Source organism: Nothoprocta perdicaria, unplaced genomic scaffold, assembly GCF_003342845.1.
Source record: "Nothoprocta perdicaria isolate Ctin4 unplaced genomic scaffold, notPer1 scaffold_40, whole genome shotgun sequence".
NCBI lineage: Eukaryota > Metazoa > Chordata > Aves > Tinamiformes > Tinamidae > Nothoprocta > Nothoprocta perdicaria.
In genome coordinates, this window is record NW_020455644.1 from 117,229 (window position 1) to 130,937 (window position 13,709).

At 37.1% G+C, this 13,709-nt stretch overlaps 1 protein-coding gene across 2 annotated transcripts in view; it reads left to right on the forward strand.

Moving 5' to 3' along the window:
• Positions 1–228: 228 nt before the first annotated feature.
• Positions 229–13,709, forward strand: part of LOC112952619 (ubiquitin-conjugating enzyme E2 E2) — a 189,816-nt gene continuing 176,335 nt past the window's right edge. Inside the window, exons 1-2 of one of the 2 annotated variants that reach the window (XM_026045509.1) lie at positions 229–409; positions 8,382–8,432. In XM_026045509.1, coding sequence (XP_025901294.1) covers positions 234–409; positions 8,382–8,432 — 227 coding nt within the window. In that variant the 5' untranslated portion in view covers positions 229–233. Of the gene's footprint in view, positions 410–7,927; positions 8,079–8,381; positions 8,433–13,709 lie in introns of those variants that run through there. The other variant, XM_026045510.1, reaches the window with a different exon arrangement.

Below are 13,709 nucleotides of genomic sequence, written 5' to 3' on the forward strand. Positions count from 1 at the left end.
GYTCTTAGTTTTTAACAAACTATTTTTATTTTGAACAGGTGGCATAGTGATGAAATAGTTACATATCTTTGTGTTTTTTGCTTTTTTGTTTTGTTTAATTTCTCTATATTGCTCTATTGATTAAGCAAAATCTTTTGCTTTATTTCCTTAGGATATAAAAAATATTATCAGGCGATTGCTTCTGAAAAAGCTTTAACTTCTCTTTTTTCTTTATGTTTAGTGCAGCATCTGCCATGTCTACAGARGGGCAGAGAGTTGATGATAGTCCAAGCACTAGTGGAGGCAGCTCTGATGGAGATCAGCGTGAAGGTGTTCAGCAGGAACAAGAAAGGGAGCAAGTTCAACCCAAGAAAAAAGAGGGCAAAATATCAAGCAAAACAGCCGCTAAACTGTCAACCAGTGCTAAAAGGTAGGATGATCTTTCCGATTGCTTTTTTTTCCCCCCTCTCTCCTTTTTCAGCTGGCCATCAGATGTGTATATTGATTTACTTTATTCATTTTCTTATTGTTTTATTACAGCACAGTTATGTCAGCAAAATAGTCTTTGGAGGCTAGTCGCAGTAATGAGACCTGTGTCCTTTTTTTCTGTTCTTGACGGATTGGCTCTCTTTCACGTGGTTTTAATAGTAGCTTGCATGATAAAAGCTGACATTTTTTTATTGCTAGTAAAACTCAGACAGTTTTGTAGCCTTATAAAATATATCTCTGTATGTTTATGTATGACTGATGTTGAAACTTGTCAGTGTAACTTACAGTTAATTAACCATAAACATCTCAGACAGTTCACTAACTCAGYGTCTTAAGAGACTACTGTAGTACCTATTGCTATATGTAAAGTACTGTATTTCTTTTTCCCAGATGGTCAAGTCAGAAATATTTGAGTGAACAACAAATATATGTTGATTTCATTAGTTTAAACCATAGTCTGTTTTCATATCCTTTTTCTTTCTGCTGGAGAGAAAATACATATTTGGAGAAAGGCTATTCAAGTTATTCTATCCTAGCATGCCCATTTCCAGATAATGATTGTCATGCTCAGGCTGGAAAGACGAAGCAGTTAGGCGAGTGTTGCTCTGTCAGTACAGACAGTAGTATTAGTCCAGAGCGCAGAATTTAAATGCTATTATGAAGAACTAGTTGAAGTATACTTTTAAAAGAAGCTAACCAGAGCCTAGTTCCTGRATCTTAAATCCATGTAAACTGACCACGGGAGTCGGGGAAACCATGGGAGTTGTGTGAGTATGTCATTATGATAAAAGAGGAGGATTAAGGCCTTATTGCCGTAATTTATAACATACGCACATGGTAGAAGGCTGTCAATACCAGTGTAAGTGTGCTTACCTGCATCTTTTCAAGATCTTTTTTTTTAATCTGTGATTAATCCTACCATTTACATTTTTCTTCTGCCCTGAACACTCTTCCAGTTTCCACTGAGGAGTCRTCATGCTTTTCTTTAGTCATAGACACTAATGCCTTACCTGTGTAAGCCATGTAAGCTTTTTTTATTATTATTTTCCTTGGTAAAATGCTTTCTCAAGAARCATGCCTACCATGACACTATTATGAGACTGCCTAGTTATATCAGTTACAGGATGTCCAGCAGATCTTAGCAATATTTCTTTTTATGACTAAAAAGTGCAAAAAACCTCACTTCAAACCATGAAGTTATGCACATAATTAGTCCTTGTAGTTGTTATCCTTTCTGACCCTGTTCTCTTTCCTCTGCTTCCTATATGTATTTTAGTACTAGAAGTCCTATCTAGTTCAATATTCCTAAAACCATCAAGCCCCGTTTCTGTTTTTAACGTCTTTAGAAAAGAGTCTATGTATTGTGAACTTTGTACAATGTCTAATATAATGATGCTACAAATCTGCAAGGGCCTGTGGACACTATCCTATTRAAAAATTAATAATGATATGTCAGAAATTAGTCTGTTAAGATTAGCTTTGTGTCTTCAAAGCTTAGAGCTTATATCAACATGCATTTTGCAGTGATAAAATTACTTAAACCTTTTAAAGTTTAATCATATCTGCTTATGGTTCTGCTGAAACTAATTATGCCAGTTGCTGACAACAGTACATTTGTCAGTTAGACTCTCAAACAAAGGTGTACAAGTATGTACTAATATGACATAGAAATCTATGATTATACTTTTTAAAAATGSAGATTTTTTTAAAAAATAAAAATATTTTAAGAGTGCTTTAGATATGTACACTGTAAGTAATATTTTTGAAGAAAGTATTTTAGGAGCATTGATTGTCATAGCACTATTTATAGAAAAATCACAGTAATTTTTTTTTTATATTCCATCTAAACCCAGTATTAAATTGTTAGTGTTAGGATGACATTTTTGTAATCATTCTTAATCTGACTAGGTTTTTATTACAGTTGACTTTGTTTTTTAGGTGGTTTTTCTTTTTTTCAATTAGAAGCAGTAATGCCTCAAGAAAATAAAACCCTCAAATTAAAGTTTAGGATTAAAGGGAGAGGACTAATATTACAGAAAAAAATAATGTATTATCACATATTAAGGACTAAGAGGGCTTTTTTGGTTAGAAATGAAATCTGTTGCAGAAATAAGGCTGTAGTTCTTCATTAGAAATTCTATTAGCCAGGTTAAAAATGTTCTTTTTAATTGAAACAATTTAAGATAATTCATCTTTTCTAAGTGAAAAACTTTATTATACTTTTGGCGAGTTTTTCTTCTATCAGCTGTTAAATTCTGTGACGTTGTATGGTATTACTGTAGAATCCTCATAATGTTCACTTAACAAAGACAAGTGTTTCATTTTGCAGTGGCTTCTGATAACTGTGTTACCGTTAGGGCAGTCAGCTACAAAAATCTGCAACAAGGCGGTGTATGATATTTGGGACTTTGGTCAAGATGCCTTAGTTTATGTTGAGCCCTGTCTGTTGGCACTGTAATACCAGTAAGGGGATGTGGCACTGCAGCTAAATCTTTCYCTGGGGCATTTGGACTGAAGATTTGATTCTAATATGAGTTTGAATGCAGAGTTTTCACAATTGTAAACCCTTAGAATTGGATCTTGAATTGTACCCGGAATTGTAGTTATAGTACTTTTCATTTATATTAAAGCTGTGTAGAGAGTATCTTGAATTAAATTGAGTCATACATTTGTAGTTGGAATACTCTTTTCTGATTTGTTGTTGTTCCTGTATGCTTATAATCAATTAGTAAGAGTTACTTTTAAAGAATTTTCATTAATGCTGTCTTTTAGCAAATCAGGATTTAACGGTGCACTCACTTCTGTATCTTATTTATATCTTCAATGGTGTATCTAATACTTCTGCAATTTAATGCTTTGCAAAATGATTTGACTGTGGAAGGATATATGAAGATACTTGAATTACTATATAAGTAGCAATGATTTGCTTTTAAAATCTATCTATACTTGAATTACTATATAAGTAGCAATGATTTGCTTTTAAAATCTATCTATCTATCTATCTATCTATCTATCTATCTATCTATCTATCTATCTATCTATCTATCTATTCCCTGTTAGTGTTGTTACAGGGAAATCAGGAAGGCAGAATGCTGTCATATGCAGTTCCTCTGTGCTAATGCTACGAGAGAGAGCTGCTTTACAGGTGTTATATCTTACAGCATATGTCATACAGTGTACCAGTCCTTCATTTTTCCTCACCCAGAGGGCATCACCTTAAATAGCAACCTTTCTTACCTAAGATGTCAAGATTGAGAAACTCACTGCATATCACAATTACAGTTCAGACATGGAATTGAATTGCTGTCCTTGAAAACAGCAGGTGTCTTGTTACCTTTTAAGTAGCAAATCTTAGAATGACCTTTGAATTGAGAGAAGTGTAACCATTCTTGGCCAGCGTAGGAGCTCGACAAATAGATGTATTGTTTTGCTGGGCTCCCGATGTTGGTAGTTTAAAATCTATCAACCTTTGGGTCCAGGCCTGGCTTTCTTTCTTTCTTTTTCTTTTTTTTTAATCTTGTATCCTCATTCAATTGTGAATTATATAAAGAAGTTTTTTTTTGTTAAACTGAAATTATAATCTATGGAGTAGCAGCTAAATAGTGAATTTCATTTGTTAGAAATGTAGGAAAATAAAATGGAGGTATTACGTTTTAGCACTCTTTTTAAGGAATCAGATAATAATTGTTGGATATGTGTTAAAGATGACAGGACTTTTTTTTTTTTTTTTTTTTTTCGAAAATAGCCCTGTCACTCATACGTGTATCTAATATTAAAGGCAAATATTTATCTTCCTCAGCATAAATCTAACCATCTTTAAATCAGTTTCCTGCAAAATAACAATCTATAAAAGATTGAAATACATACCAATTATAGAAGAATATGTTATTTATAAAATAGTAAAAAAACGATCTGGATTTTAGGTTCACCTAACAATTGAGGGTTTTCTTTTAGAAAAACAAATATTGTAAAATTAGCTTATTGTGGAAGAATACTTTTGTTTGTTTGTTTGTTTTCCTGTTAATTATACTAGAAAATCCTCTTAGCACATTAAGTTCTCCCTTAGCTTTAGGGACTCTTAACTATTTCATGGAGAAACAGCAGACAGAACCCCTAGGCTTGGAACAGTAGTAAACATGTGCCTGTGCGAATTAATAATGTTTGAAATGCACAATGTACTTTTGTGCTTCAGAATTTAGAGATAGATTAACCTTTACACTTTTACTAGAAGGCAAGTATGTTTGTTCATTCCCATTAGTAAAGTAGAGTAAGGGAGGGAAGAGGAGGGAGAGAGAGGGAGAGGTCAAATGGTTTCTCTAAGACTAAACAAAGAGCATCAGACCTGACAGTGCAAATTAAATGTCCTGTGTGTACAGCCCAGGGCTTTGATTACCAGCGAATATTTCTTCGTCCCTTCTCTCCCCAATAATATAGTAGCATACTAAGCCAGTGTATCATTAGTGTAAATATAAAATGGATAAAAAAATAAGAGCCCCTTTTACTCCCTGACACGATTAAAAGTGGCTGTCCTGAGCCAGAAAAGCCATAGAAAAAGATCSAGAAAGGACGCTACAAAAACTGTTTGTTGCCAGAGGCCGCGTGTTCTTCTCGGGCGAGCCCTCTGTGGTCACTGCAGGAAATGAGGCACATCCTCCCCCGCGCCAGGCTCCGAGGGCAGCTCGCGGAGATGCAGAGCCGCAGTGGAGCAGCTCTTTCCAACAAAGGCCGGCTTGCACTTTGGAAATCTCTATCAATGCAAGGCTCTCTGGGATGTTATTTGGTGATTTTAATTGTGACTTTGAGTGCTGTGACATGCGAGCAAGCTATTGCATGTCAGCTGCTTTGCAGAAACTGTTTCTGAATGTGCTCTCAGCGTGAATGCAAGGTGAATTAAAGCAGCTTACTCTTAACGAAACAGGAGTAAGGTGCAGGTATCGCTTTCAGTTTGGGTTGCCAGAGACTGAAGAGCAATTGATTGTTATATTAATATGTTTTAGCTTGCTTGTATGAAAATAATTGTGAATGAAACATCTATGTATTGCCTGCAAGAACAATTTTTTCTTTTGAACACAAATACAAAGTAAGAGACTTTTAATTTAATTTTTATCATTTAACGAAGAAAGTTGTTTGGCTTCCCTGTCTACTCAGTCCCAGGGAAAGCTGTATCTAGAACTTTTTCAATCCTGAAAAGGAAACTGGGAAAAGGGAGCAGAATTTAAAAAGAAGGAAAGTTTTTGATCTAGGACGTAAGCTACGTTTATTGTCAATCCATTTTCAATATGTCTCACATTYATTGTAATGTAATGAAATATTAACAGCTGTTATTATTATATGTAGAGCTTAAAGCAAAGGAGTAATCCATGACTCTGTAGAATACCAATGTCAGCATTCTGAAACTTCCCCAGTAGTGGAAAAAGCAAACTAACTTGCAAACTATTAAATTGAAGGAGATTCCATATTACTTAGGTTTTTTTCTATTTTGATTTTGTGATAGTATACATTTAAAAATCACAGTTTTACTTTGTCATGAAAAGAAGAAATGTTTTAAGCATCTGCTACACTCTAAAATCTTCTTTTTAAAAGATAAAAYGTATTTTTTAAATTTTCTCTTTTGTTAACCATAGTGTTTGTTATGCTTAGACTTCATTAAGCAGCATGTATGGAAAGAATAAAAAAAAAGATTACTGGAGATGTAAATATTTCAATGAATAAAATAAGCAAATAAATTCCTGTCCCTCTGTATAAATGCATATAGTCAGGGCAGATAGAGGTTGGAAGAAAAGATAAAGTGTCTGAAAGATTGTTTTCTATCTTTTGAGTCACAGCAGTTGGACTAATAAAAGATTATTACCTCTCCCTACAAATTATTTTCCAGATTAAAAAGGGTAAAGGAGTGAAATTTCTTGTTTGGTCCTATTCCTGTTCTACCTTTCATTCATTTATTCATTACAATCATAAAATCAGCTCGTAGTGGCATAAGGAGAATTTTGATAGTGGCTATGAGACTCTTTAGTGGATAAATTTGTATTTGGATCTGAACATTACACAGAAAATCAGAGTAAACTGCTCATTTTTGTAATGTGCGCCAATACATCTGAATGTTTATTTTGATATACCAGTTTTTGTGCCTGTGTCTATGTGCGAAGTGGGTGGCAGTGGTTTTTAGCAAGATATGTGCATCCTGGAGGCTGGGCCTGAGCTCTTGTGCTGTGGCTTTAGCATCTGTCCCAGGAATTTGAGCTCTATTATTATGCAGGTTTTCTCTCTTAGTGTGGGGAATAAAAGGAATAGTAAGCTGCTCCCACACGTGAAATCTTGTGCAGGAGAGGGGGAAATATTGAGGATATGTTAAATCTTTTTTCTTTCCTCTCTGTTCCCAAATGTTGTTCTTGCACTGAATTAACCTAAAATAAAGCATTGGGCACAATAAGGTTCATTGGGAATGTGGCCACAATACTCTTGCTTAGGGGGTCTGACAACTTCTGACCATATTGCATTTGTAAACTCTTCCTCTACACATTTAAATTTCCTCAAAGGGGGAGGTGCTGACTTTTGTGCAGGTGTTGGTGCGAAGGAAAAGAGACTGTGTTGCCAGATGTGACAGGGGGCAGGAATTACACCGCTTGGCACAAGAGCATAAGCTTTGGAAGGTCTGAAAGATATTTTAACAACTTAGGAGCCCCGGGCAGAGTAACTGTGAGAACACTTTTAAGAAATATAGCATTGCAGGGATCATGGTCCTGTCCAGTTTGCCATCTGTATCAGTAACCTGGAGGAAGTCCGAGTGCCCTCTTAATGTGTTTGTAGAAGCCAACAGTCTGTAGGTGTAAGGGCAGGGCTGTCATTTGGAAGGGCCTAGACAGACTGCAAGAAGAGGTTGACAAGGACTGCCTAACATTCAGCAGCCATCAAGCCCTGTGCTTGGGAAGGAACAACCACTTGTATCCACGCAGGCAGGAGACCAACCAGCTGTGGAGCAGATACGCTCCGAAGGACGTGGGGCTCTTGGCAGGCAGCGAGCGGAGCGGGGCCAGCCATGTGCTCTGGCAGCAGCCAGGGCCGACTGCAGCCTGAGCTCTGCCAACAGGAGCACAGTCAGTAAACAGAGGAAAGTGGTTATCTCCCTTTGCTCAGTGCTCATTAGAGCACAGCTGGAATAGTGTATCTAGATATGGGGCCCTCCACACAAGGACCTGAACTAGAGCAAGCCCAGTGGAGGGCTCCTGTGCTGGCCATGGGGCTGTGGAGAGGTAGCTCAAGGTGAGACCCTCCAGCAAACCTTAGGGAAAGTTAATGAAAAGATGGAACCAGGTGCTTTATATGAGTGCGTGAATGGAGGATGAGAGACACCTGACATAAAATGAAATAAGGGAGAACCTGATCTCCTGGTCTGATCTTGCAGCAGATTCAGCTTTGAGCAGGACACTGAGCAAGACACTGGAGTTTTTCTGGGTTCTCTTCCACCCAAGTTGTTCTATAATTCAGTGAGGTGGTTTATTGTTTTTTTASCCTGCCCATTTTAAGGGATGTAAGAAACTGAATTCTGGAGAACAAAGGACAGAGCCTGAGGCACATGGGCCAAGGAGGGGGGTCTGTGAAACAATGGCTGTGTAAGTGAGCAAACGAACTTAGTACCCTGACTTAAAGAAAAATTCAGGGTTTATTTGATGGCTGTTCATGGAACAACTTGTTCTAGATTGAAGGCTTATTTTTCAGACAGGATTTTAGAATCTGGGTTTAGTCTGACATTTTCTTGAACAGTTGTGTGCAACTTTATAGAATCAGGTTTCCATTGCAAATGAAAATTATATTTTACTGTTATTGATTGCTTTAGAAATATTTTGTAAAGTTGAAGGAAACATATTGTAAAAGAAATAATCCTGATAACTTCTTTTTTTTTCTTTCTTCCTAAGAATTCAGAAAGAACTTGCAGAAATCACATTAGACCCTCCTCCAAACTGTAGGTAAGTTCATATGTTTTTTTAAAAAATTGGAATACTTGGAGAAACTGCATAGAGGACTGGGTAAACTTTGGCTATTCTATTGTACCAATTACTTGTAATTAGTGCAAATTAGTAATTTTGGAATAAAAACTGTTAGGTAGCATCTTTACCTATACACAAAAAATGATACGGTATACTTTTGATAACAGAAGTAATAGTAAAAACAGCACTGAAATATATGTGTTAATAGATACATGGTAAAAATCAATTCATCCTTCAACTCGAGGTATTAAATCAATAGTGTTTTGTTTGATTCTGCAAAATGTAATCTTGGTGGCAGTTACTGGTTTATGCTTGATTCCTTTTTCTTGCAAATTGTTAACATGCTGTTAGTATAATGGAGAAAGAAAAATGTTAACGGGACAAACTGTTATTAATCTTCTGAGTGTATTTTTGGTGATCAATTACATTGAGTGAAAACCTACTGAAACAGAGTATGCCATGCTGTATGCTTTGGAAAGGATTCCTTTTGTCATAGTTCCTTTGTCAGGTGTGTTCACGTGCACTGTTTCTAAAATTTGCTTTGAAATGAATAACGACATGGGCCTGGAAAACCTTGTTACCTTGTGGCCTGGGCCTTACCCAGCTGTTTCTGGGAGGCTGTCCCAGGATTGTGGTCTGTCAGTTTGACATAYGGTCAGTGTTGGAGTGATGCCAGGGTTGTGCAGCGCGGCTTAAAGGAGCCCCTGCAAAGGCACCTCTTGCAGTGAGAGGTCAGGCTGAACGCAGAGGAAGGGCTGCTGTACAGGTCTGCCGACTGATCTCGACTGATGTGGTTAGCAGGATTCATTCTATTAGTGCACTAAAAAGAAAGATTGATAGAAACAGCTGATTGCATGCAGCTTTTGTAATAAAGCCCAGTACATTTCAGTATCAAATGAACGAAGGAACTAGTAGTAAAAATGGCAGTCAGTTTTATTGTTTCGGTCTGTTGACAAAAATATGTGTGAGAGAATATTCTAATAAGGGTTGATGTGCTTGTGCTGGATCTCTAGATATAAGTCAAGTGGTTATGTTCTAAAGCACCATGTAGTGAAGTAGCCTTGCAATACTAGTGTTCAAAGAGTATTTCAGTCAATTAGGATGAACAGTTCTTTGCCAGATAAAACATTTTAATAGCTAAGCTGTTCTGTCATACTTATGACTGTGTGCGAGTCTTCAATCACATCAAAGCTGTTTCAAATGGCAGATCTTTACTTAGGTGTTGATGACTGATGCCTATTAGTGGATTGATTTGTGGAGATGAATATAAAACTTCAGTATGTTGTAGGAGAATGTGTAAATCTTTGTACTGAGTGTAAAAGTCTTTGTATTTAAAGCAGTTATTTGTTTTAGTTTTCTGAATCCCTCCCTTTGTAACAAAGGAGTTGTTTCAGTATTTAGGATACTGTTTGCTTCTCTTTTACTAGCAAGTGTAAAGTGAGCATTGGCTAGCTTGTTGGAAAGCCTTTTGGTGATTTGCAATTAAAGAAGGAACTGGAGTTTTTCTATTCTGAACTATCTACACTAATGGAAAAAAAAAAAAAAAAACAATAAAATGCACTGCATGTTACTGTTTTGCAAAAACAAAAAATACATTTAACTGTGTGTGTCTGTTGCTTTAGCACAGTTTTTAAGATAGAAAATTATTTCCTGTTGTGATCTTGATAGATAACCATTAGTAAGTTTACTATTAGCAAATATATTTTTATAGTCAATAAGGAATCACTTCATTTAGTTTTATGCTCTGTTGACATAGCCTAAACAGTGTTTTCATTTGAATTTCATCTATTTCCTGTTATAGTTAAACATTACAAAATAAATTCATCAGCCAGACACAATTCTCCAGTAAAATGTATACCTGTACTTTGCCCGGAAGTGTTGTTAATTATTTCACTCGTAAGTTCTGTTTCATCAAGATAAATTCCTTATTAATATARGCTACTTAAAGTGATTACAATCCCAGTCCACCTTGTCTTTTATTTCAATGAGAGGTTGTACATGTAAAATAAATCATGACTGAGTAATAGGAATGCAATCAATCTCAAATGTGAAGTCACATAATGTGGAGGAAAACTACAGAACTCTTAATCCTCAAAAATACTATCTTCAGTAGTATTTTTTAGGGACTGTAACAGCCAAGATATTTAATTAAGTGGGAACTTGAGTAGAATATTGCAAAAATGTTGCAGGATGTCTAGATAACTGCAGTAGGCTCAGGGTGCAGTTTGTCCCATCCGGTGAAGAAGCGAAATGGAAGAGCCTGYAGTAAGAGGCAGTGCAGGCTCCGAGGGGGCTGCTGTTTCTGCAGCAGCTGCACTCTTAGCACTTGCCCCACTCATCCCCACAAAGAGAACAGGTTACTTAATCTCCTTGCCTGTTTGAAAGAGAAAACATTTTGCTGACATTTAACACTTTGTAGCAGGCAGATTATCAGTATTGCAACTTGAAGCTTCTTTCCAAACTGGAAAGTTGAAGATTGCAGAGTTTTTTTTAATAAAAATAATGATAATAAAAAATTCTGCCACACTAGTCTGTAGAAGTGGAATTAGTATTGTAAAAAATGGTTACTTGCTTTGCAAGGTATCATTGTATTCCATATTCTCTGGTTTGCATTCAGAGCAATGGAAAGACTCATACAGACTGTGTAAACTTTGGATCTTTTCCCAGCAGTCAGAATATTAAGTGTCAAGAAGCCAAGTTGGGAGGAGGGTAGGAGATGAGCAGTGTAATCACTGCTATTTTCAGGGGGATTTGTGTTGTAAAAACTCTGTTTTACTTCACTTTAGCAGAAATAATTGGATATTTTCTGGTATATATTTCCTCTTTTACTGTCATACAGAGCTGTATTATTAAGGAGAGCCATGAATGCTGAGCAGCAACCTTTTCTGTTTTAAATACAGCATTGTRTAGTTTTAGTGTGTCAGGGGACAATATAGCCAAAATGTAGAGATACTCCATTCTTTTTATTTATTTATTTTTATTATTTTTCTCCTCCCCTGCTCTGCTCTTCTGTTCATTGAAACACTAMGGCTTGATTGCTAGAAATTTTGCTACCTGTATTGTAATTCTGAATACAGGCTGTACCTTTTCTCAGATGTGGTAAATCTTGGCTTTAATGGCTTTTTATTACATATTGTGTTGCTGGAAAGTATGGGAATAGTCAGGAATTCTTGTAGCCTTCTCAGACTTTCCGTGCTTTGGGTTGTATGTTGTCAAAGGCAATAGATTTCATACAATGCATCTCCTGTTGTCAATGCTGTGCACTATTTCCCCTCTCACTGGCAAGAGAACAACATCTCTGTGGTAACTTATACCAGTTGCTTACATGGGAAAGTAATATTTGAAAATATTTTGTGTATTTTTAGCTTATTTCAGTGTGAACTTAGCAGCTGAAAATGAGGAGAGCTAGTGCAGAGTGAATAGCAGCTCTCTGTGGACACCACTTGGAACCACTATCCCAAATTTTCCCATTAAGTTACTATTGTCCCCTATTTCTTTTCCATCTTACAGTGTTTCYTTTTGATTTTAGCATATTTGCAACCATTATACTCTATTCTGTATTTTTACTGCAATTCCTTTCATGTGCATGTACTTTATTTCTTTTTCCTTGTAGCAATATGGATGATACCTAAATCTGAGAAACAGCTTAGTGCAGTTTAGTGGGTAGATTGACCAGTTCTTGTTCTAAAATGATTTTAAACCCTGAATGTAGTTTGCTCTCTTATGTCGGTTGGGAATCATTATGATTTTGTTTGCTTCYTATACCGCTTCCAAAATAGATAAACATAAATACCCAACACAACTAAACTCAGTGTTTTCCTTCTGAAAATTATCATACTGAATTTTTCTTTTAATTAATCCAGTTCTTGGAGCGATGTAGAGAAAGGTCAAATTTGATGGAAAATGCTGCAACTCAGCTTTTGCTGAGAGGACAGTGTGTCTGCTGGGTGCCTTTCTCCCTGGTAGTCATTGTGTTAAGYCCAGCATTCCTATGTAATATTTTTGTGGCTCTCTTTTTGCTTCAATGATGAGACTGTGATCTTTGCAACTGTAAAGGAYTGTGTGAACTCTTCAAATTTAAATAATTTCTCTTGTGGCCATTTGCTTATGTGTTGCCTAATACCACTTTAGAGGACAGACATAAGTAAGGAGTAGAAAACAAATGCGCTATTTCCTGGGAAGAGTGGGCGGAGAGGGATGAGCTTGTCAGCCTGGTTGTCCCATATGGAGTGGCAGAGGGAGTGGAGAAGCCGGTGCAGGAAGACTCAGCTGGGCTGGGTCTGTCTCKGTCTCCCTCTCTCTCGGGAACTCCTGGGGAGCGCACAGCGTCTCAGTGTGAGTGAAGAGGTGTCTTGCTGTCCTTGGGTTAGGTGCCTACTACATCTCTTTGCCTTTCGGAAGGCTTATAAATAATCCTAGTTGCATGTATTTCCTTGATATATTTGAATAAATATGAAATTATTTGGAGAAGGCAAAAATAATCTAAAAGCAATTTGATTTGGGAGCTGGAAGGATTCTTATTTTTAAAGCACTTTGATTTGGGAGCTGGAAGGATTCTTATTTTTAAAGCACTTTGCTCTGTTTGCATTTGCTTCTGTTTTGGTTGGGCTCCTTTAGCTTCCAGTGAGAACTTACTTACCTAGTGACCTGGGTAACTTTAGCACTTGCTCAGTACTGCTACATCCTCCCTAGTAGCCACAGCCCATTTCCCTGCCTATATACCTGCTGGATTATTTTAGAAGTAAATGCTCACTGTCCTTCCTAGTCTTCTCTGCAGCTCACATGCTACTTCAGTGAGGTGCTTCCTTCCTCTATAACCAGCAAAGGAAACTTGAGGGTAGTGTAGTTGTCAAGCTGTATGTCTCTATTTGCTGCCTCCCTCAGTAAACTCTGGAGGCAGAAAGTGTGGTGTGCGCCGTACTCATGACTGTCAGGTCCTTTGGAAGGAGTGTAGGAGTTGGGTCGCTTCCGTAGCTGAGGCAAGCTTTTTGTGCCATTTCTGTTGATAGTGGCTTTGCTGGAGTACGAGCTGGATGCCAGCTTCAAGTTGGGGAAAAATGTCTCAAGATCYAGCAGCTCATATCTTTGCTTTAGAAGAAGCCATCGCTGATTTTTGCTTGGTGTAAGCCAGGCGTGCAAGCTGCTTGTTGCCATAGGCACATGGCTGCAAGGCACATGATGCTAATGTGTGAGCAAGATGAAAACCAGAATAAGAACTGCTTTCTTTGAATGCTTTTCCCCACAAACATTTCCAGA